This window comes from Cutaneotrichosporon oleaginosum (assembly GCF_008065305.1).
Source record: "Cutaneotrichosporon oleaginosum strain ATCC 20508 chromosome Unknown ATCC20508_contig07, whole genome shotgun sequence".
NCBI lineage: Eukaryota > Fungi > Basidiomycota > Tremellomycetes > Trichosporonales > Trichosporonaceae > Cutaneotrichosporon > Cutaneotrichosporon oleaginosum.
The window spans coordinates 152,091-172,377 of record NW_027072176.1 but is presented as its reverse complement, the minus strand read 5'-3'; the positions used below and the strand labels follow the sequence as shown (position 1 = coordinate 172,377).

The following is a 20,287-nucleotide window of genomic DNA, read 5'->3' as shown; positions in this document are numbered from 1 at the left end:
CTCACGTTCGGTCTCTGTTGCTGACGAGCTGGTGCCTTATCCCCGCCGAAGGGCTCCTCATAACAATTCTAGTGCCAAAGGCTGCACTCAAAATAGCAATGTGCTGTTAATCAATTATGAGGTTGCGCGGTGGCATTGCGGATGTGCGACTCTCCGTGCGCGTCTCGCGTCTCAAGCGCATGGTCTGCCGGCAGAGATGATGTGAAGCCGTCGAAAAGCGTGTCACCGCGATGCGCGAGATCCGATTAAGGCCAAGCAAAGCTGCATCCGCACCCGATCCAGTTAACTACCGCACGGGCCAGTGCTTTTCGGCTCTACCGTTTGAGGTGGTGCTCCATGCTCTTCCAGTGCGCGATGTGGCCCTCGGCAGCCGCGAGCATCTCGCGCGCAAACTCGGCGACCTGGCTCCCCTTGGGGTTGTACACGGCCGCATTGGCGAACATGAGACGGATGTCGCGCTCAAACTCGTCGATCGTGCTCACGCTCCCGTCCTTGATGCGCGCCCGGATCTTCTTGAGGTCCATCGGGCGCTTGATGACGTCGTAGTAGTCGGGCGCGACGGACTGGCGTCAGCGGCGTCGCGTCCCACGCAGACTCACCTTCTTGACCGGGTTCTGGAACACGGGCCCGTACTTGTGTTCCTGGATCGTGTCGAGGAGGCTGAGGATGAGCTTTTGCGTGTTCTTCTGCCCCCGCGTCGCGCCGCTGGGCGGCACGCTCGGGCTCGCGCTCTCGCTCTCCTCAGCGCCGGCTGAGTCGCGTGCGGGCGGCCGGGGGGCTACCTGTCAGCCGTGTCAATGCCGTACTTTATACACATGGAGGGGATGGGGAGACTTACTGCGCCGCTTGCGGGGCTCGACTTTGCGGCGCGTCGACGCGCGCGTCGGCTTGGCTTCGGGCTCCTCCTCGGGCTCCTCCTCCTCCTCTTCTTTGTCCTCCTCTTTCTCCTCCTCCGCCTCGCTCTCCTCCTTCACCGAGACTTCAGAGGCACCGCGCTTCGCGCGGCGCCCGCCGCGCCGCGGCCGCTCTGACGGCGTCGCACTGCTAGCACTCGCGCCGCGCTTGGGCGGCGAGCTCGGAGGCGCCTTGCGGCGCGACGAGCGGCGTCCCCGCGGCTCCTCCTCTTCTTCCTTCACCTTCTCCTCCTCCTTCTCCTCCTTCTCCTTCTCCTCCTCGGCTTCAGACTCGGCAGCGACAGGGGTGGTGGCAGCTTTGCGGCCCCGCCCGCGCTTCGGGGGAGGACCACGCTGTATCGTCGCCTTGCGCTTGCGCCCCCGCGTCGCTGCTGGGGTTGGCGAAGACGGCGACGCATCGCCTGGCCCTGCTTCGGCAGGCAGCGGCGATAAGTCGGATGCAGGTGACAGCTCCGACGTCTCGCTTACGGGAGACGTGGCCTTGGGAGTCGCGGGCTTGGACGCTTCGGCCTCGTCTTTGGCTGCCTCCTCTTCCTCGGCTTCCGGGGTGGGCTCCTTCTCTTCTGCCTTGGCTTTTTTCCCTTTCTTGCCCTTGGACTTGGGCTTCTTTGGCTGAGGCTCCGGCTCCGGTTCGGGTTCGGCCTCAACCTCAGCCTCGGCCTCTGCCTCGGCCTCAGCCTCAGCATCCGCCTCAGCATCCGCCTCGACTTCCGGCTCCTCAGAGGGCTTGTCCTCGGCGGGAGGTTCGGACGACGCCTTCTCGGTGGGTACATCCTCGGGGGCCTCCTCCTCGGCAGATCCTTGAGCAGCTGTTGGCTCCGCCTCCTCTGGGGCCTTCGTCACGTCCTCCTCGTCATTGTCAACATCCATGGCTTGTGCTTCTTCCTTCGTCAACTTTTCAGCTGCCGCCGCCTTGCCCTTCCTGCCCTTCTTCGAACGGGGGGCCTTTTGTGGCGATACGGTGGTCCTCTTAGGAGAAACAGCGACCTTGCGCGGCTCAGGCTCTGCCTCGGGTTCCGCAGTGGTCTCCTTGACCTCGGACTCTGGCTCCGCGGGGGTCACCTTGGCCTCGGGCTCTGGTTCTTCGTCGACGTCCATCGCGTCCTCAGCCTTGGGCGTGTCATCGAGCGTCTCCTCGGCCTCGGCCTCAGGCTCCTCAGACTCCTCCGGCTTATCCTGTTCGGCGTCAGCCTCCAGGACCTCAGGCTCCTCCTCGACGGTAGGCGTGTCGGCGGCAGAACCCTCGGCGGCAGGCTCTCCAACAGCAGGTTCCTCGACGGCAGGATCCTCAGTAGCGGGCTCCTCGTCGGCGGGCTCCTCAGCGGAGCCTTCAGCGGGCTCTCCAGGTCGGTTAGGAGAAGTCTCCACCGTTTGCGCCTCCACAGCGACAGGCTTCTCGGTGCTTTCTGCGTCCGCTGACTCGTCTGCGTGCGACTCCTTCTGTTCGGCAGGCTGCTCAGCCGCATGCTCCAGCGAAGTCTCGGCAGGCTCGGGTGTGGGCTCAGGTTGTTTGGCGCCGTCGGGTCCAGCCTCCACAGCCGCGACGACGTCCTCAGGCAGTGGTGCCCAGCTGTCGACCATTTTGCGACCATAACGTTTGACAAGAGCTGCGCGGATCTCTCCGTGGATCTTGTCGTCCAGCTTGCCGGCCTTGATTGCGTTGACCTCGTGCATCAATTCGCTTCTGTCAGCGCCTCCAATTGATGACGTACGTGAATCGCTGCTCGTATGTCGTGATCTGGTCCTTGAGCTCCTGCATGCGCGCATAGTAGAACGTCTGCGCGAGCTGAAGGTGGACCTTTGCTGCGCGTCAGCCGTGCCACCCGGCCCATCCGGAGTCTTGAGCGAGGCCCACTCACCCTGCGGTCTCGCAGCATCTGGAGCGGGTACATTGATCTCTATGCCCGTCATGAGCGCGACATAGCTCGCTTCGCATGCCTCGGGGGTGAAGAGTTCGGGAGGGCGGCCGATGTGGCATGGGTGCTCTGTTAGAAGCTTTGAGACGGTCGGCCAGTCGGCCGCGCCGACCTTGTACACCGCCTGTGCAAGAAGGAGCTTCTCCTGCACTGTGAGTTGCTCGACGGCGGCCATGGGTGGTGGTGGAGAGTGTGTTGTGAATCGAGATGGGTGCGCGTCGCATCTCAAACATCATGCATTCACTCTGGGCATTAGCGGTTCAGTGATAGCGGGAGCAGATTCTGCTTAACGGATTATTAGACTGGGGCAGTGGAGGCGGAATAGGAACACCACGTGGTTTGCGATTGCATGACGCGAGTCGAGACGGGGGTGTTCACCTCATCCACAAGCTGGCTGCCTTCCTTCCCCTCGTCGCTTCACCATCCATCACTCCACACTTACACCGTCGCCGCCATGGCCGAGCACGTCCTCGAGCCCTTTCTCATTCTCGCTCGCGGAACAAAGGGGGCAGGCGCGGCCAAAGTCATCCTCGACGCTACAGCTGCGGTACGTTATCCGAGAGCTGCTCGGAAATGGAGCTGACCACAGCCCCGCGTGTACACCTTCGGCGAGCTACTCGATGTCCCGAGCATCAAGGAGGTGAGCGCTCTCGCCGAGCTGTGAACTGACACCAGTTAGAGCACGACCCAACGCACGCTAAGAGCTATCGCCTCCTCCAGCTCTTCGCTTATGGCACCCTCGCCGACTACAATGCATGTGAGTCCTTTATCACATCATCTCCGCTGACTCCAGCGCCCGACACCTTCCCACCACTCTCTCCCTCTCACATTGTCAAGCTCAAGCACCTCTCTCTCTTGTCTCTTGCGCTTCAGATCCGTGTACGTTGGTCCTCCTCACCCTAACCTCGACCCGAGCTGTCAGACCTCCTTCCAACTCTCCCCAGTCAATCGCGAGCTAACGCTCAGTCCCTCCCCTATGCCGAGCTCACGCCCGCCCTCCAGACAGAGAATACACCCGAGCTGGAGGCGCTGATCATTGACACCATCTACGCCGGACTTCTAGCCGGCAAGATTCATCACCACGAGCAGGTCTTGCACGTCGACTCGGTCACAGGGCGGGACCTGCGTCCCGAGCAGCTAGCCAGCGTTAAGGCTGGTCTCGAGACGTGGTGTGGGAATGTGGAATCGCTTCTCTCCGCGCTGGACGAGCAGATTGCGGCAGCGCGTAAGCGCGCCGAAGACGACAAAGAGCGCGACGGGCTGTTCCAGGCATCTCTAGACAAAACGTACGCTGAAGTGCGCAAGGAGGCTATCAAGCGTGGCAAGGCGTTTGGGCGGTTCGCAGAAGAGCGTGCAGACGCCATAGATGTCGACGAGGAGTTTGGCGACGAGACAGCGCGGCGGTAAGTGCGTGAGCCTGTCAGCGACGCTAATGGCAGTTCACGAAGCGTTGCGCAGCGCAGTGTCGAGTCTTTCGATGAGCGGGCCAAGAAGCGCGTGCGGGATTAGAGATGATGTGTGTATAACAGATGTACAGCTGTCATGTGCGGCGGCGACTGCGAAGACGGCAGTGACCAAGTCAATTGATGACCCGTACCGATGACGTTGGCATTCCGGTGGAGGTTGCCATCGCTAAACCTCGATAACACTATCTCAGACCACCAGCCTCTCGTCTTCCTGGCTTCTCTCTCACATCTCCACTCACCACGCGCCGCCATGCCAATGCTCCTTGAAGGCTCCTGCCACTGCCGCAAGGTCAAGTACACGCTCGAGTCGCACACGCCGGTGCCGTACCAGCTGTGCCAGTGCTCGATCTGCCGCAAAGTCGGCGGCTACATGGGCAGCGTAAACATCATGGGCAACGCCGCAAGCCTCAAGTTTGTGCGCGGCGAAGAGCTACTAGTGTGCGTAGCGGTTGCGTTTCCCTCCTCTCACCCCGCCCGACCTCCCCTGACGACAGCAAATACAAGCCCGTGCTCGAGTTCGGCGCCGACGACACGCCGCAGAAGACGGCGACGAGCGAGCGCGTCTTCTGCTCCGTGTGCAGCGCCGCGCTGTGGAACTACCACCCGGAGTATCCTGAGGTGCGTAGCTTGGGGGAGGGTGGATGAGCTCTGAGATGAGGTCTGCGGTGCGGGTCGATGCCTGGCGTGACGGAGCACAGCGAGCGAGGCGGGAGACGAACGCCCCCACTCACCCTCCAGTGGATCTACCCGTTCGCATCGACGATCGACACGCAGCTCCCCAAGCCCGCCGCGCAGCACTTTGTCATCCTCCGCTCGTCGTGCCCGGCTTACGTGCCCACGCCGGAGGGGTTCGACGTGTACGACGACTACGGGCCGGCGGCGAGCGGGAGCATCGAGAGCTGGCACAAGAAGAACGGGTGCTGGGTTGAGTGAGTGGAGCGGGGCGGAGCGGGGCGGAGCGGGGTTTGGAGAGCGTAGGCAAAGTGGACTGTAGGTAGGAGATGCATTGATGTATTGTACTAGACCTTCTCCGCAACCGCGATGCCGACGCGGCACGCGGCACCAACTACCGCGCTCAGCAGGCTGTGCCCCGGCGCCTTGAGGGCGCCCTCCTCCACCGCCGTGTCGAGGTGCTCGAGCTCGTCGTCCCGGAACTCCTCGAGCACCTTCGCGAGGAGGGGGAGGGAGGGGTGTGCGCCGGGCTTCTGCAGGAGGGGGCGGAGCGCGCGCAACTGGCTGGGAGTTAGCGACGCCGTGTCTCTACTCACTCATCATAGTGCTCCCCAATCACCGTCTCGACCGCCTCGGTGCACGCCATCGCGGCCTCTTTGCCCATGAGCGCCGTCGCCGCGCCGAGGCCCCACGCGAGCCCCTGCCAGACGGGATACAGCGCGGTGGGGCGCACGCGGTGCTGGTCCGCCACACGCGTCAGGACGTTGAGGTGGTGGCGCTCGTTGTCCCACATTCCCTGGTGTCAGATGCAATCCCCCACGGCAGGCGGAGCGGAGCGGGTGCGGCTGCACGACGCAACATCGCCACTTCACTAGAGTGGCGAGAGACGAGGGAAGAGTTGAGAGATGATGACTTACCTCCACTTGCGCGGCGGTCGCGCGGTCACCCCGGATCTGGCACGCCCACTTCTGGCCGCGGTAGATCCAGTTCGCGCCGAGTTCGCCGGCATGGTCGACGCGCACGATTTCCTCGATGAGGCGGCGCTCGGCGGGCGTGAGGTCGGGGGATTCCGTCGTTGCGCTGCGGGGCGCGGCGGCGGCGGCGGAGGCGGAGGCGGCGGCGGCGGAGGCGGAGGCGAAGGCGGCGGAGGCTGGGGAGGGGGAGGGGGGAGAGGAAGAGGAAGAGGGAGAGGGAGAGGAGGATGGAGAGGGGGAGGAGGGGGAGGATGAGGGCGAAGAAGAGGTACCAGCGGGGGGAGCGGCGACAGACGTGTGGGGGATGCCGGCGGGTGCGTTGGGCGGCGCGCTCGCGTTCGGGCCCGCCCCCGCCGTTGGTGCTGGCCCTGAGAAGGCGCCGGGTTTCGGGCCTGGCGGGAGGTAGGCGTGGGAGGCGAGGGTGAAGGTTCGCGCGCCGATGGGGCGGAGCAGAGATGTTGGTCGTAGCATCGTGGTGGACTTGTCAGTGACGAGTCGGGATGTTGGAGTAGACGGGTGGAGGTGCAGTGCAGATTCCAGGGTGGAGGTCGGACATTGGTCGCATCGGATCCGCACGGAGGACACGGAGATGACGATCGCCATCTGCTCACTGCCGCCACCCGTCCTTGTACACATGCATATGATAACACGCCACGATATGCAGCAACTAACCACCATGCTAGACACTTGCCACGGCCCGGCCGCGCGTACAACACTTGCCCGCATCAAGCGGTCTACTCGCGCTCCTCGAGGAACACGGACGGGGCGTTTTCGACCATCCACTGCACGCTCAGTGCTTTGCCCGCCATGTCGCCAAACTCGCGGTTCGGGTCGGAAGAGCGGAGGAGAGTGGCTGGGGTCAGCTTTTGCCAGTGGCATGCAACTTACGCCCAAACACAACACCAATGTTCTGGCTCGTCATCAGGTTGACTTCGTTCTTGGCCGTCACGCGGTTGAGGTGCAGCATTAGCACCTTGAGCGTGTCGTAGTGCGCCTTGGGAAGCTCCTGCAGCAGCGCGCACAGTGCCTGCTTCTTGTTGTCGGCGCCGCGGATGTTGGCTGCCGCAATGAAGCTCTCATGCAGCTTGTGGGTGAACACGGGGTCAGGCAGATTGCGGAAGTAGTTTTTGAGCACTGAAGTGATCGCGCTAATGTCGTTAAAGTCGTCGGCGTTGGTCAGGTCGAACGTCTCGTACTTGCCGCGCTCGAAGAGCTGCGTGATCTGCTTGCACTGCGCGTTGCCGCCCGTCTTTCGGTAGATGCCCTCGTACTCCATACCGTTGGCCTCAACTGCGCGGATGCACTTGGTGACGATCACAGGCACTGCAGCGTTGTCCGCGGCGGCCTGCTCGCTGAGGTCCCGGCCGAACATGCTCGGAGCTAACGTCAGCGGTGTCCAAAGCTGTGACTCACGCAGCGGGCCTTCGTCCTCGACCTTGGCACCCTTGCCTGTGCACGACTTGGGAAGCTTCTCAGCACACTTCTGGTGGCAAACGATACCGCACGCAGAGCACTTGACCTCCTGAAGGCCCCACATCTTGTCCTGACACAGGTCACAACGACCCAGGCGCATGGTGCTGTGCTGTGTGAAGTGGTGCTCCCGCGTGCCGACCTCGGTGGCGGGACGCAGCTTTCGCTTGTCTCCGCCGCTGCCACCGCTGACAGTAAGCTTGTCAGTGTCCACCGCCTTGGCCGCCTTGCCGATCCACTTGAAGCGGCGCGCTGGCGTGACCTCGATCGGCTCCGGCTTTGACACCTTGATGACTCGGGCAGTCTCCTTTGATTCCTCTGGGACACCCTCGAGTGCTGTCGCCAACGATGACATGGACGGAGACCCTGATGGGTGTCCGCGGGCCTTGGCGATTGCCGGGAAGGCCGCTGGCGACCGACGGTCGGAGAGTGCCTCGTTCTGGCGCATGAGCTGCTGGTTGAGCTCGCTGATCTCATCGTTCTTAGCCTGCAGCGACGCGGCCTCCTCGATGTACTGCTCCTTGGTGGCCTCGAGGTCGGCAATTTCCCGCTGGAGAGCCTCCCTCTGCGCAGACAGGGGGGCCAACTCATCTCTGTACTCCTCCTTGATCTTGTCAAGGCGGCGCGAGAGCGAGCGGCTGACCTTGGACGTAGCCTCCTCAGAGTCGATCTCGCCGCGCTTAGACTGCAGCTCTTCGATCTCGGCGAGCGAAATGTCGCGCTGAGCACGCAGTCTGGAAATGTCACGCTCGAGGCCAGTCAGATTGCTCGCAAGGTCTTGAGACCGGCGGTTCAGCCTCTCCTGGCGGCGCTCATCGCTGGAGATAAGGGACAGGCGCGCGCTCTGGCCGTGCAATTGTGACCGCAGACGAGCAATCTCCGTTTCGAGCTCGCGGCGGCGCTGGCTCTCCTTGTCGTACTCCTCTCCGGCGATGACGAGACCGTCGCTGTACTGCTGGCTGGAACGCTGGCGGGTCAGCACTCCTGATGGTATCCAAACTTACCTTTGCACCCGTGTACTTTGCCTTGAGTGTGTCAGCCGCCTCCTTGAGCGCATTGTGCTCGCGGACAGCCTCTGTGAGCAGCGAGTAATTGACAGACACCTTGTTGTCATCGTCAGGCTTGAGGCCAGCGAGGAGCTCGGCGAGCGCCTGGAACGATGAGTCGGGCTCCATGCGCACCGACATGATAGACTCCTTGGAGCCGCGGCGCCGGAGAGTGCTGATTGGCGATGGCTGATCGTTGGGCGAGAGCAATGTCCTTGAGACCGAGGGTGTAATGGCCTCGCCGTTGGCAGAGCTCGCTTGCGGATTCATATTCGCGCCGCGCGACGTGACACCGCCGCCGGCATCCTCGGCATCCGACGTAGCCTCGGGCGCGCGCGACTTCTGAGGCGAGCTCTTTGATCCCTCTGCAGTTTCCATCTCGTTGAGCAGTACCGCAAAGTCGGGGTCAGACAAGGAGAACGACATTGTTGGCAAAAGATTCGGCGCATCAATGCGTGGAAGTGACGCGTCCCCGTTGGTGCTGACATGTGAATCTTTGCGTTCTGGTGGCAAGATGGGGGGCTTGATCGCTGATGGTGACCTGTGTCCATCGTGCGATGGCTCCGACGACTTGGGGGTGGTTTCTGCCGTTGTCACCTGCGCCCTTGTGCCCGACGTGGCCTCAGATTTGGGCGAAGACTTGTCTGACAAGTCGGGCGACTTCTCGACGGGAGTCGCTGCAACCGCAGGGGATTGAGGCAGCAGCTTGGGCGTCGCCACCAGCGTAGGCGAGGTCCCTGGTGACTGCATTCTGGCCTGGGAGGTTGGAGTTGGCGTTGGTGGCCCGGTTGTGGGAGCGTTGGAATCTTGTGACAATGCCGAGTCCTCCGGGTGCGGCTCACCAAACGATGCACGTAGAGGGGATGGTGCCCGAGGTTCGAGTGAGAACGCAGAGGCGGCCTGGTCCATGTTGAAAGACAATCCGGGGTTGATTGACCGGCGCTTCTCGGCCCTAGAAGTGGGCACACTGAGACCGCTAACGCCCAGCCCCACACTGCTCGAGGAGCGCGCGCCATTAGGGCTGCGAGATGTTGATTGTGACAAGATATTGCCAGCAGATTGAGACTGCGACAAGGCCATCGGCGACGTCTTGTTGGACGAGGATCCGGGCGTGGGGCTGGCATTGCCAGAACGCGGTGTTCTGCTATCCTGCGAGCCAGCCCGCGCCATGGGCGCCTCGCGCGGTGCTCTGGGGCCTGCTGGAGACGCTGGCACACTGTGATTGCGGAGGGCGCCACCGGGAGCCGGCGACGGGGCGCGCGGCAGCGGGCTCGTACCAGCCTGGTTGCCATCGATGTGGGATGCGATACTTCGCGGGGACGTGGCATCCGGATAACGCGGGGAAGAAGGTGAAACCGTGCCGCTCGCGCCACTGACATTTGACGCGACCGTTGTGAGAAGGTTGAGCGATGTTGATGTCGTGCTCGAACGCATTCCGCTGCTCTCGCGCTCACGACGACGCGCCTCAGCCTCTTCTTTTTCGCGCTCCTTTCGGGCCGCGCGTTGGCGCTTGGCCTCGGCATGGCGACGGCTGCGAGCGACACGCTCGTTGTGACAGTTCTGGGGGTGTCAGAGCGAATCTGGGGGCAACGATCCTAGCTCACCATGCAGTAGATTCCCTGCGTCGTCTTTGCAAACACGAGCTCTTCTATTCTTTGCTTGCAAGTGCGACACGTAAAGCAATGGGCATGATATGACTCGTCACCGGTCATAATGGCCTCCTCTGTGATGGCCTGCTTGCACACAAAACACTGCAGGAAAACGTGAGCACACGTGTCTGCCGACGCCAGGCCAACAGCGACAACCCGTCCTCACTCACCTGGTAGGAGCACTTGCCACACACGGGGCTGCCGTCTGACAGAAGGAGGAGATTGGTGTCGGCCGAGACCTTTTCCTGGCACTTGGCGCACTTGAAGCAGTCGACATGCCATAGCGACGCCCTTGATGTCAGCCTCCTGTCGCGTCGCTGTGCCTTCTACATTCGACGCCTTGAACCTTTGGCGCTTTGCACCGACTCACCCAAAAGCCACTACGACCCCGCCATTCTCCTGGTCAATGGTCTTTTTACAACCACCGCATTTGGGCTCAAGGTCGTTCATTGATGGCATGGAAGACAGGCCATCGGCGCCCTCTCTTCCCGGGCTGGAAGGGTTGCTGCCATTGACAGACCCGGGGTCAGGGCGCAAATGGGCCTCGCCGTGTGGCGTGGTAAGACCACCGAGATGCGCTTCGACAGCCGTCATGGCGGACTAACGCGTGGGAGGGGGTAAAGAATTCGATGAGTGAGTGGGTTGGAAGCCGGACGTGAGATGTCGAAAGATGAGAGTTGTGGAGGTGAGCCGGAATCCAGCCGACAGACGACAGACGCGGTAAGGCCGGGGAGGAAGAGATGATGGAGGAGGGGTGCTAGCGTCGAACACGCGGTGCGGGGGCCGGTGAGTGGAAGGGCAATGGGGAGAGGGGAGGTTGATGAGGATGATAGAGGAGAAGTAGAGTAATGGGAGAGTTATGAGCGAGGAGGTGCGTGCGTCGTGGGCGGGAGGGGGGCTTGGGAGGGTGGAATTCGAGTGGAGTGGACGGTGAGTAAGGAGATGATCGGGGCGGGGGGTGCACGCGTGTTCCGATCAGCTGGGGGCTGCTGGATACTTGAGCACGGTGTGCGCGCGCGCGCGTGTTGCGTTGCGGCTGCTGAGCTAGATTGGAGCTGGATGCGTGGAGCCAAGAGGTTGATGCTTGGTGCAAGATGGCGGCACTCGGGATGAACGCTCAGGCCTCCTGGCCGACTGGGGGTGGGGCTTTAAGAGGGAGGGGCTGGGACGTGTGATGGCGCACTTGCGCAGGCCAGCTGGAGGAAAGTTGAAACCGCAGAGTCGGGATGAGGGGGGTAGACGAAATGGGGAGATGGCGTGAGAGGTGGGGGAGGGAGTGATGTTGATGAGTAGTGATGAAGAGAGATGAGAGAGAGATGAGCTGAACAATGTCAAGGAGAAGTGGATCCAGTTGAGAGGGTTGCGACAACGCGTGCAGAGGAGAGAGAGCCTGACACCTGACACCTCCCACCCCCGTGCGGTGAGAGCCTTACACATCTCTTCACCGTACTAGGGTTGTCAGGGAATGTGAAAGGGTAGACCTAGCTCGCGTTGCATCCACACCCAAAAACCACTCCTCCCCCTCAGGCCTCAGGGACAAGTTGCATCTCCTTTCTCTCCCAGTTGCCCACTCCATCCGCCCTCTTGCGTTGATGCCGCTCAGGACACCAGGGGTGCTGGCCCTACCATTCAAGGGGCTGATACTCAGAAGGTGCTGGATTAGTATGACAAGTTGCTTAAGGCGAGTCAGGGATGCAGGAGATTTCTGTGTGGACATGGCGTGTCCCATCTCCTTTCCCCTGCGCCCCTCCTGTGCCTCGAATCCTGTCTCAAAGGCATGGAAGCAGAAGATCAGCAGCTGGGGGCGTACGAAAGCGCGAGAGCGGAGGGAAAGACAGGGGCGCTAGAAATGACGCGCCCTGTATCCCTCCGAAATGTTGACATCACGCTCACATCCATGCATCGTGGACTGTTGTCTTTCATGGTGGACACAACACTGGCCGATGTGCTTACAAAAGCATTCAAATGGGGATGAAGATGAGTGCGCGTATGTATGTGGAGTGAGTTTGCAGAGGAGGAAGCGCAGGGGCAGCGGAGGGAGGAACGAGGTGGAACATGAAACGCACACTGCATAAGCTCTGCCCGTCTGGTTCCGGAATTGTCAGCCCATGAGCGCAGCATTGTTAATAATAGGGGAGGATGTATTAAAACAGGTGGAGGGCATGCGCGCGACGCGTCTCACGCGTTTCCATGTTTAATAGCTGCCCCACTACCTTGGAAAGGGGCAGGACCACTCACCGCAAGGTCTGCAATCCAAATGCGCATGGGTGGCAGGGGTGTATATGGGTGGCTGCAGGCGGAATTGGACGCATAGGAGTATCGGTACTTGCGTTGGAAACATCATAAGCGTCGTGAATTATAAGTCACAGACTGGGGCAGCAAATCTAGAGAGAGACTGGGGCAGTCAGTCTACAAGTGCTCCCATCCACCACTCACACTATCCGCCGATGCGTTGCACCATTCATGATACGAAAACGACCGACAGCAGTCCCAATGTGTGGCCGCCTTAATCTACAGCTAGCATGCTTCGGCGTCCCACAAAACCCCATTGATGTGCAGAGCCTTCGCCTCGAACGTGTAGCACGTCGGTTAGTACTCCCACTAATTGATGTGCTGCAGGACCATGCTCCAGCGTTCGATCCCATCTTGGTACTCTGCATCCTGGGGAGTGGAGGGCACACTCCTAAAGGAGGGGAGAACACCGCGCCTTGGGAGCAGCGTATCAAGATTGGGAGATAAAGCCGTACGGGCTCGCTCCTTGGGTAACATCCGGTGGACCAAGAGTCCTCAGCCATGGTATGTTACCTGGAGAAGACCTCAAACGCTTTTTGCTGTTAGGACGTCGTCGACTAGTTTCATGATCTGGCGTTCGATCCGCGGGGGTTGCGTGCACGCCAGGGGTGTTGTGGTCCTCAATCGCCTAACACATGTGCTCAAGGATGGACCTCAGCTGGTCCGCGTGCCACATCGCCGCTTTTGCTGTTCTCAGTTGTCTTATATCAAAGCATATCCCTCCAGTATGTCTCCTGATAAGTTATCAGATCACGCACTGCCGGACCATTCGACAACGGGCTAGGCAGTGTCGCCATTCATAAACATCCCATCGCATCCTACTTGGCAGCGTCCTCATGCAGAAGCACGTATTCACGCGCCGACGTCCCGAACTTCAACACTGCGGTCAGCACCAAGCCCTCGCGCTTTACTGATGATGCGCAAGGGTAGCTGCCGGCGCGATCGCAAGCGCCGTTGCACGACCTCGGAGGTGTCACAAGTCCACCGCGCGATGCAAAAGCACACCTCACGCGCCTGTCTGCTTGCTCTGCGTCCTCCACTCACCGTCGTTCACCCGGAGCTCATAGTATCGTGACTTGGGCACCTCCTCCCCGTTCACATACGTGCCGTTGGTGCTGTCGAGGTCTATGATGAACGGCTTGACCTCGCTCGTGACGTCGCCGTACTTGTTGCGCCGCGACACGCCGCGGAACTGCAACACCGCGTGCTGCTTGCTGCAGCTCGGGTGCTGCACGTGGACATCAGCGACGAGCGCATCGCGCCCGACAAGAAAGCAGCTTTGGCGATACACGTGGATGAGGTCTGGGTCAGCGCTCCCCCCGCAGCTCGTGTACACGCATAGCGCAACTCACCGACCTGCTCGTCCCCCTTGAACACGTACAGCCGCCAGTTCTGTGTCGGCTTCCGCGCCTCCGGCGGCTCGTGGTACTTGAGCGCGACGCCTTTGACCTGGTTGCTCTCTTTGGCCAGCAGCCCCGAGTTGCCGAAATTCGGCTTTGGTGGACTCTTGTCTCCCTGCCGTCAGGCCGCCGCATACAAGTACCTACCGCGTCGTCGTCGTAGCGCTTCCGATCTGCCGAGCGCTCCTTTTCCCGTTCGCGCACCCCGTACCCCTCATCCGGTTCGCGCTTCACTGCAGCATACCCCCTGTCCGGAGCGCGCCGCTCCTCGCGCTTGTCCCGCCGCGGCGAGCGGCTGCGCGCGCGATCACGCTCGCGATTCCGAAAGTGTGGAGGCTCGTCTCGGGCCGACATGGTGGATCCGATGGTGGACAAAGTAAAGAGCGGCAATGTTGTGAATTGCGTTTCGAGCGAATGTGTGCCTGAAAGAAGTGGAGGTGCCCGACTTCGCGTCATTTGGTCATGTACTTTCGACTGTTACTCTTACTGTCTTACCATCCACCACAACAGCTCACTCCTTCCACTCGCCTGGACCGCAAAGCACACTCTGCGAGGTACTGCGGCACACGCAGATTGACTTCCCAGCGCCGGTCTTCAGTTCCTCCGCTACGGGAGACGCGACAACTGGCATCACAGCGACGGAGTGTGGCGCGACCCGAGACGCCTTCCCTGCAATCTTGCAACGCGTCGCTGTGGTAATTAAGACGGCCTGGGATAATTACATCGCTCTCCACATAGCGCCCCGCGTCCCTTGCCATCTCCTCATCACCATCACCCGCCATTCGCCGCGCGATGGACCGCGCCGCCGCAGCGACAATCTCCAAGCTCCAGAAGGAACTCGAGCTCTCCGGGTTTTTGAACAAGGGCGTGCTGAGCACGAACAAGGAGCAGAAGGCGCGCATCGCCGAGCTGGAGGACGAAAACGCCGTCCTGCGGACGACGGAGAGCAAGCTCGCCGAGCTCGAGGACAAGTACGAGGCGCAAGAGAAGAGGCTGCAGAACGCGAGACACGCGCTGGCGGGCGCGACGCGGCGCGCGGCTCAGCTCGAGAAGACGCTCAAAGGCACAGAACACAGGCTTGGGTGCGCACAGGCCGAGGCCGCGCGATGTAGAGGCAAGTACGAGCGCCTGGCGGCCGCCGTCGCGCAAGCCACCAGCTTGTTCGAGGACGCTGAAGCCGAGGCTGAAGCCGAAGCTGAGGCCGCCGAGCCCGCGCCGCGCGGCCGCTTCACCCTCGCCCTGCCGGGAAGTAGCGTGAGTCCTCCGCATTCGGGGCTGACTGCAGCGCGTGCCGACCGTTCCACCAACCGCGCCAGCTGCCTCCGACGAAGCCGTGGCCGCCAGCTCGCGCGCGTCCCTCGCCTCGCCGTCGTCCTCGCCGCGCGCCATGCCGGCGCGCAAGCGCGTCCGCGTGACCGACGAGGACGACGCGGCCCCGCCGACCGCGCGGCTCTTGTTCCCAAGAGCCAACGGTGGGCGAGGAATACCACAGCGGTCGTCGGGGACGACGACGTTCAGACAGAAGAAGGTGGTTGATGGCAACTTTACGCCCAAGGAGACGGGAGCGCGCGCCGCTGCAAGTGAGAGCACGGCGCGTGTCCTGCGCAGTCGCGGGCGTCATTCGTCGCCCCTCCCGCGTCGCGCGGAGGTCACGTCCGCTTTGGCGCGGCCCGCGACGGCTCCGCGTCCACGGCGACATCCGGCCGCGCTGGAGCCCGAAGTCGAGATCGAGATTGACGTCAAGAGCGAGGTCGAGAGCGATGTTGGTGAGTGCCTGTAATTCAAGTGTCCGCGAGCGAATCGTCCGGGGGGAGCCCTGCTTTCGGTGCCCGCGGAGGATATGGCTTGTCGTTTGATGCTCAGTTGCTGACCCCTGATCCACTCAACTGCTGGGACGATTGAGTAGGCCTTCTACGTCGCCTCGATCGACCCACATCACGGCATGGACGCTCCAAGCGTCTTTCAGATGACACCTATGGCTTATGAAAAGTCGCCACAGCCGTGCCTGGTCACGGGGGCGCGACATCTGCCATACCTCCACACTTACAGCCTTCGACAAGGGGGCTTCAGTAGCAAGGGCCAGCCTCACGGCAGTACGACTGTTGGATACATGTTTCACTGGTAACGGTACAGACTATGCAACATGAGACGTACACACTTTACATGGACTCCGGCGTGACTGTGCCCGACAAAAGACGTTCTCCATCCTTGAGCGTGCGCTCCACAAAGCGGGGAAAGGAGTAGTCGCCCGCGGCGAACTTGACACGCTTCGCCTCCCCGAGCGAGCGGAACGGCAGGAGCCAGACGACGGCGTTGACGGGGTGCGGAGTCTCGAGCGCGCTGGGCGCGAGCTCCTTCTCCCGCTCCAGCTCGTAGTTGCCCTGCGCCCAGCCTCTGACGCGCCAACGCCGCTGGGCGAACAAGTCGCGGAACACGACGTGGCTCATGCTGAGCGTCGTCATGCCCTCGGCGGCACCTCGCGCGAGAGAATGCAGCGCAACAACAGTGAAAGGCGTCGATAGCTGCGCGACGCGGGGCGATGGGATGCGGCGGGGATTGAGGGCGCTGGGGAGCGCCGGCGCCGCGCTGATCCCGCCCGCGAGGACGGCGAGGTACTCCGCCACGAAGGTGGTGCATATCGCGGCCGTCGAGAGGTGGGTGGACGTCATGCCGTTGGCGCAGAGCGCTTCCTTCGCCAGGGACGCGCGGCCTTCAAGGCGGCGCGCAACGCCGCGTAGGCCGACTTCCTCGACTTCCTTGGCCAGAGCATTCATGCCCCCGTCCTCGCTGAAAATGTTCAGGCTCATGTGCGTGAGACAGCCCGCTTTGCCCGCATACCTGCTTCTTTCCCAAAAGTCGCCCTCCTCGAGGCCCGTGAGGCGGCGCATGCGACGCTGTTCGAGCCCTTCCCCAATAACTTCGCCGCAGCTAATCGTTTCCTGCAGATATTGAACGGCCTCACGCGTCGCCCAAAGCCCGACCTGCTCACCGGTTCCCGCAGAGTCGAGCGTGTCGCGGATCGTCTCGACTAGCGGCGCCTCCATCTCCTCCAGCAGAGCGCGCACTAGCTCCCGCGAATTCTGGCTCTGCGCCGCATCATCTTCGTCGGCGCCCGCCCAATTGCCGCGCCCGCCTCCCGCGTGTCCCGCGCTCTTGACGACGGCTGGGGGCCGGTAAAAGCGCGCCCGTGCCTCGTCTGGTGAGGAAGGAAGGGGGTGGTGTAGAAGGTCAGAGCAGAGGCCCATGAGCGCGGTCGGGTCGAGGTTAAGCCGCCTGGACGGCGCCACTCTTTCTGGTGCAGACAGGGCCGTGGGGAGGCGCGCAAAAGGGATATCGGAGAAGTCGCCATAGACGAGGTTAACGCCGCGCTTGCGGATCACGTCAAGTGTCTGCCCGACGCGCGGGTCGGGGTGGCCCCCCTCGGGGTTCTCCTCGATTCGTGAGAGTCGGAGCGTGATCTGCGGCGGCCGCGCGCCTGGTATACGCTCTACGCATTCTGCCAGCGCAAGAAGGTCGTCCGCAATCCGTGTAAGGCTGTTCGGCTGTAATGGCGGCTCGCTGGGGGAAGAGTCGCCCTCGTCGTCCGAGTCGGTCAGGTAAGAATCTTGCTCCCGGAACTCGGCGAGGAGCGCCGACACTTTCTTGCTGTAGATGCGGATCCACTCTGCGCCGCCGCGGGCGACAACGTCGATGAACCCTTCACGTACTGGAACCGTGGCGGGAAGCTTGATGGACATGCGTACGACTGGGACGGGGCCTTCGGCGAGGACAACACATTTCCACAGCGTCGCGAGGCTTTGAACGACGGGGAAGGGATCGAGGTGGACTGGCAGACCCGAGGCCAGTAGCTATCATTAGCCAAAGGTAATGAGTTTCCTCCAGGCTAGCGGTACGCCCAAGGCGCAGACAGAGCAGCGGATGATGGAGGAAGGCAACCTGCGCGAGTGCTACACATTAGTGGCCGACGCCGGCCCGCCGACGGCGGCCTCTCACCTTCCAGGCAGAAAAAGAAGAAGATCGGGACTCACCGCCTCCAGTTGCGCATGCTGCTGCTCGATAATGTCGAGAAACTTCTTCAACCCTTGTGTATCGTCGCCGTGCCACAGTGTACCAGTCGAGTTGTCAAGAACAGGCGGATGAAAGACCAGACGGGCGGGGTCGAAGGCGTTCACGTGCTGGCGGAGCTCCTCCATGAGCTTGCGTGCGGCGTGAAGCTCTGTCGTGTGGTCCCGCATCGCTCGCTATGAGGTTGCGTGATCAACAGGAAGGCAGATGAGAAATGTTGAACGTCTGGCCGTAAAAGTGGAGGTAATGGAGGGTTGGTGGAGGCTGATGTCAGATATTATCCGGAATGCCAGTCGCGTCTGGTCGCCTGATCTGCATCTGAAACAAAACGTGGGTAGAGGCTTGGTGGGGCTTGGTGGATCTTCCGTAGCCTGCAGCACCCTGACGCAGACAGCTAGCGCTGCTATGCAATGGTGAGCTACATATTGCGCCATGGGCCAAATTTGGCGCGATAGCAATGGTTGTCTCTAGTACAATCAATCTAGATATCAATGGTGAACTGCCACCGCTGCTCTAGATACCCTTTGAGCGTGTCATCCAGCAAAATGTCGTGGCGCTTCTGGACGTACGCGGCTTGGTTGGTGATCTTGAAACGGATCTTGCCAATGTCCTGTTCGGCAATATTGCTCTCAAGGAGGTGAGAGAGATTCTCAACTGCGCGCTCGAGATCGCGCTGGTTATCCTCGAACAACTCTGTCATGTTGTTGCGCTTCAGGTAGTAGGCCATTGCGTAGGACCACTTCAGCAATATGCGCGATTTGACAACCGTTCCAACAGCCTCTTTGGCAAACTGGACTTCGATCCACGAAAGATTGCCGTTGTTCTGCATGATTTCCATCTTCTTCTCTGTGTTCTTGTAGAAGTCGGCGTCCAGCTTAGCAGACTGGTCGTGATTCGCGAAACGATTAAAGTACTGTAGTCAGCTTGAGGCTACCCTGATCCAAGCTCACGTGAAGGTATCGCTCGAGACTGGCGCGGCTCTTGGCCTGTGCATCGCGAGCGTCGGCCCCAGACTTCTCGTCGAAGCGGTTGCACTGATACCAACTAGTGCCGTGTTCCGACCATGGGCCCATGCACACCCAGCAGAATTCGCCGCGGCACTTCTTGCAGGTCATATGACTGGTGTCAGTCAATACGGGGCGGAACAAACTCACTTGCAGCCACCGTTCTTCTCAATAGTCGACTGGCATTTTGGACACTCCTTGGTGTTGGCGTTGAGCCAGTTGGCCGTCTCCGAGTCGTCGGCACACTTCTTCTCCCATGCCTTGACGATCTTGCAGAGAACTGGGCGGTGATCGGCTTGATACCCGCATCCGAAGCAGAGGTCATTACCACACTTGCAGGTGACGGTAGGGACTATTTGATTCAGCATGCGTGGAGGAGCCTGCGAGCACTCGATAGCGAACTGGCACCCAGGATGAGGGCACCAGCGCAGATTCGGGGAATCCTGGACGTATGCCGACTGAACTAGCTCGCGATACCTGCTATTAGCGAGGGGCGCTAATCAACTAGCCTACCTTTGGACCACTGCTGGCTCCACCAGTTCCTCGACCGCCTCCTGCACCACAACACGATTGCAACCGCTCTCCATGCACTGCACGCGAGCACTCTCGCCCTCGGTCTTGATCTTTCCGGTGAGGTACTCCTTCCAGCAGTCACGGCAGAAGCGATGCTTGCAGCCTAATGCGAACGTTTGTGTGTCAAACTCTTCAGCGGGATAGTCGTTGCAGCAGATAGGACAGTCGAAGGGCAAAGCCTTCTTGCTCTTTGGCCGGAAGGGGTTACGACTCTTGAGTGGAGATGTCATGGGGAGGGAGGCGGTCGAAGTGGTTGGGGAGGAAGGCGGTGAGAGTCCGGCGGCGGCAAATGATGCAGCGGGGTCGCTCCAGAACTCCTCTTGCAGTCTCTCCGAGTTCCATGCATAGTGTCTGAGGAGGATGGCCGCTGATGAAGCCTATCGTCAGCTAGATCTTTGTGGGTATGGAGGACTCACGGGCACTTCAAGCAAAGTCTGCACCTTCTTGACCTGCTTGTTCTGCATCGCAGTGATCTCCTCCGGGGAGAGCACCTTGTACGCGACGTCGTATGGTTTCCGTGACGACCCATCTATCGTAAGCGTAGATGCCTCGCTTCCAGCTCACCCTCAGTCGATGGGCTCACGGCATCGAACACGTCCGGCTCAGACTCAGAGTCCATTTCTGTGTGTCAGTTCCGTCGATGGAGATGTGAGTTGACATCACCTCCACCGCCCCCGCTTTCGCGGTGCGGCACTGGTCACCACCGGGGCCAGCTCGTCCGTTCAAGATGAGAAGGACTCACCGTGGTCCTCAAACTCGTCAAACTCGTCGGCATCGTCATACATGTAGTCATCACCGTCAGAAGACATGGTTGCCGGAGTGTTTGCGGCGGCGGCAGCGACGTGT

General features: G+C 61.3%; 9 protein-coding genes across 9 annotated transcripts; 4 read left to right on the top strand and 5 right to left on the bottom strand.

The window, feature by feature from the left end:
- Nucleotides 1-794: 794 nt before the first annotated feature.
- On the bottom strand, nucleotides 795-3,005 carry COLE_07285 (uncharacterized protein; the record flags this gene model as incomplete). The annotated part of the gene is made up of 3 exons (XM_018419345.2): nucleotides 795-2,595; nucleotides 2,627-2,717; nucleotides 2,774-3,005. 3 exons carry the CDS (start codon nucleotides 3,003-3,005, stop codon nucleotides 795-797), a joined length of 2,124 nt encoding a protein of 707 aa, XP_018282261.2.
- Nucleotides 3,006-3,284: 279 nt separating this feature from the next.
- Nucleotides 3,285-4,237, top strand: COLE_07284 (uncharacterized protein; the record flags this gene model as incomplete). The annotated part of the gene is made up of 5 exons (XM_018421129.2): nucleotides 3,285-3,377; nucleotides 3,420-3,470; nucleotides 3,506-3,587; nucleotides 3,624-3,709; nucleotides 3,797-4,237. The coding sequence occupies 5 exons, from the start codon at nucleotides 3,285-3,287 to the stop codon at nucleotides 4,235-4,237; spliced, it is 753 nt and encodes a 250-aa protein (XP_018282262.1).
- Nucleotides 4,238-4,546: 309 nt separating this feature from the next.
- COLE_07283 (uncharacterized protein) lies at nucleotides 4,547-5,229 on the top strand (the record flags this gene model as incomplete). Its single annotated transcript, XM_018421974.2, has 3 exons — nucleotides 4,547-4,734; nucleotides 4,791-4,914; nucleotides 5,035-5,229. The coding sequence occupies 3 exons, from the start codon at nucleotides 4,547-4,549 to the stop codon at nucleotides 5,227-5,229; spliced, it is 507 nt and encodes a 168-aa protein (XP_018282263.1).
- An 86-nt stretch (nucleotides 5,230-5,315) lies between these two features.
- COLE_07282 (uncharacterized protein) lies at nucleotides 5,316-6,413 on the bottom strand (the record flags this gene model as incomplete). The annotated part of the gene is made up of 3 exons (XM_018420091.3): nucleotides 5,316-5,532; nucleotides 5,565-5,764; nucleotides 5,886-6,413. 3 exons carry the CDS (start codon nucleotides 6,411-6,413, stop codon nucleotides 5,316-5,318), a joined length of 945 nt encoding a protein of 314 aa, XP_018282264.2.
- A 263-nt stretch (nucleotides 6,414-6,676) lies between these two features.
- On the bottom strand, nucleotides 6,677-8,884 carry COLE_07281 (uncharacterized protein; the record flags this gene model as incomplete). Its single annotated transcript, XM_018420172.1, has 4 exons — nucleotides 6,677-6,795; nucleotides 6,831-7,322; nucleotides 7,356-8,379; nucleotides 8,417-8,884. The coding sequence occupies 4 exons, from the start codon at nucleotides 8,882-8,884 to the stop codon at nucleotides 6,677-6,679; spliced, it is 2,103 nt and encodes a 700-aa protein (XP_018282265.1).
- A 3,831-nt stretch (nucleotides 8,885-12,715) lies between these two features.
- Nucleotides 12,716-13,183, top strand: COLE_07280 (uncharacterized protein; the record flags this gene model as incomplete). Its single annotated transcript, XM_018419347.2, has 1 exon — nucleotides 12,716-13,183. The coding sequence occupies one exon, from the start codon at nucleotides 12,716-12,718 to the stop codon at nucleotides 13,181-13,183; it is 468 nt and encodes a 155-aa protein (XP_018282266.1).
- A 1,408-nt stretch (nucleotides 13,184-14,591) lies between these two features.
- On the top strand, nucleotides 14,592-15,701 carry COLE_07279 (uncharacterized protein; the record flags this gene model as incomplete). Its single annotated transcript, XM_018421975.2, has 3 exons — nucleotides 14,592-15,053; nucleotides 15,085-15,565; nucleotides 15,676-15,701. 3 exons carry the CDS (start codon nucleotides 14,592-14,594, stop codon nucleotides 15,699-15,701), a joined length of 969 nt encoding a protein of 322 aa, XP_018282268.1.
- Nucleotides 15,702-15,958: 257 nt separating this feature from the next.
- On the bottom strand, nucleotides 15,959-18,034 carry COLE_07278 (uncharacterized protein; the record flags this gene model as incomplete). The annotated part of the gene is made up of 2 exons (XM_018421976.2): nucleotides 15,959-17,647; nucleotides 17,828-18,034. The coding sequence occupies 2 exons, from the start codon at nucleotides 18,032-18,034 to the stop codon at nucleotides 15,959-15,961; spliced, it is 1,896 nt and encodes a 631-aa protein (XP_018282269.1).
- A 311-nt stretch (nucleotides 18,035-18,345) lies between these two features.
- Nucleotides 18,346-20,060, bottom strand: COLE_07277 (uncharacterized protein; the record flags this gene model as incomplete). Its single annotated transcript, XM_018421977.2, has 6 exons — nucleotides 18,346-18,777; nucleotides 18,815-18,983; nucleotides 19,019-19,345; nucleotides 19,382-19,818; nucleotides 19,858-19,970; nucleotides 20,006-20,060. 6 exons carry the CDS (start codon nucleotides 20,058-20,060, stop codon nucleotides 18,346-18,348), a joined length of 1,533 nt encoding a protein of 510 aa, XP_018282270.1.
- Between the last annotated feature and the right edge of the window lie 227 nt (nucleotides 20,061-20,287).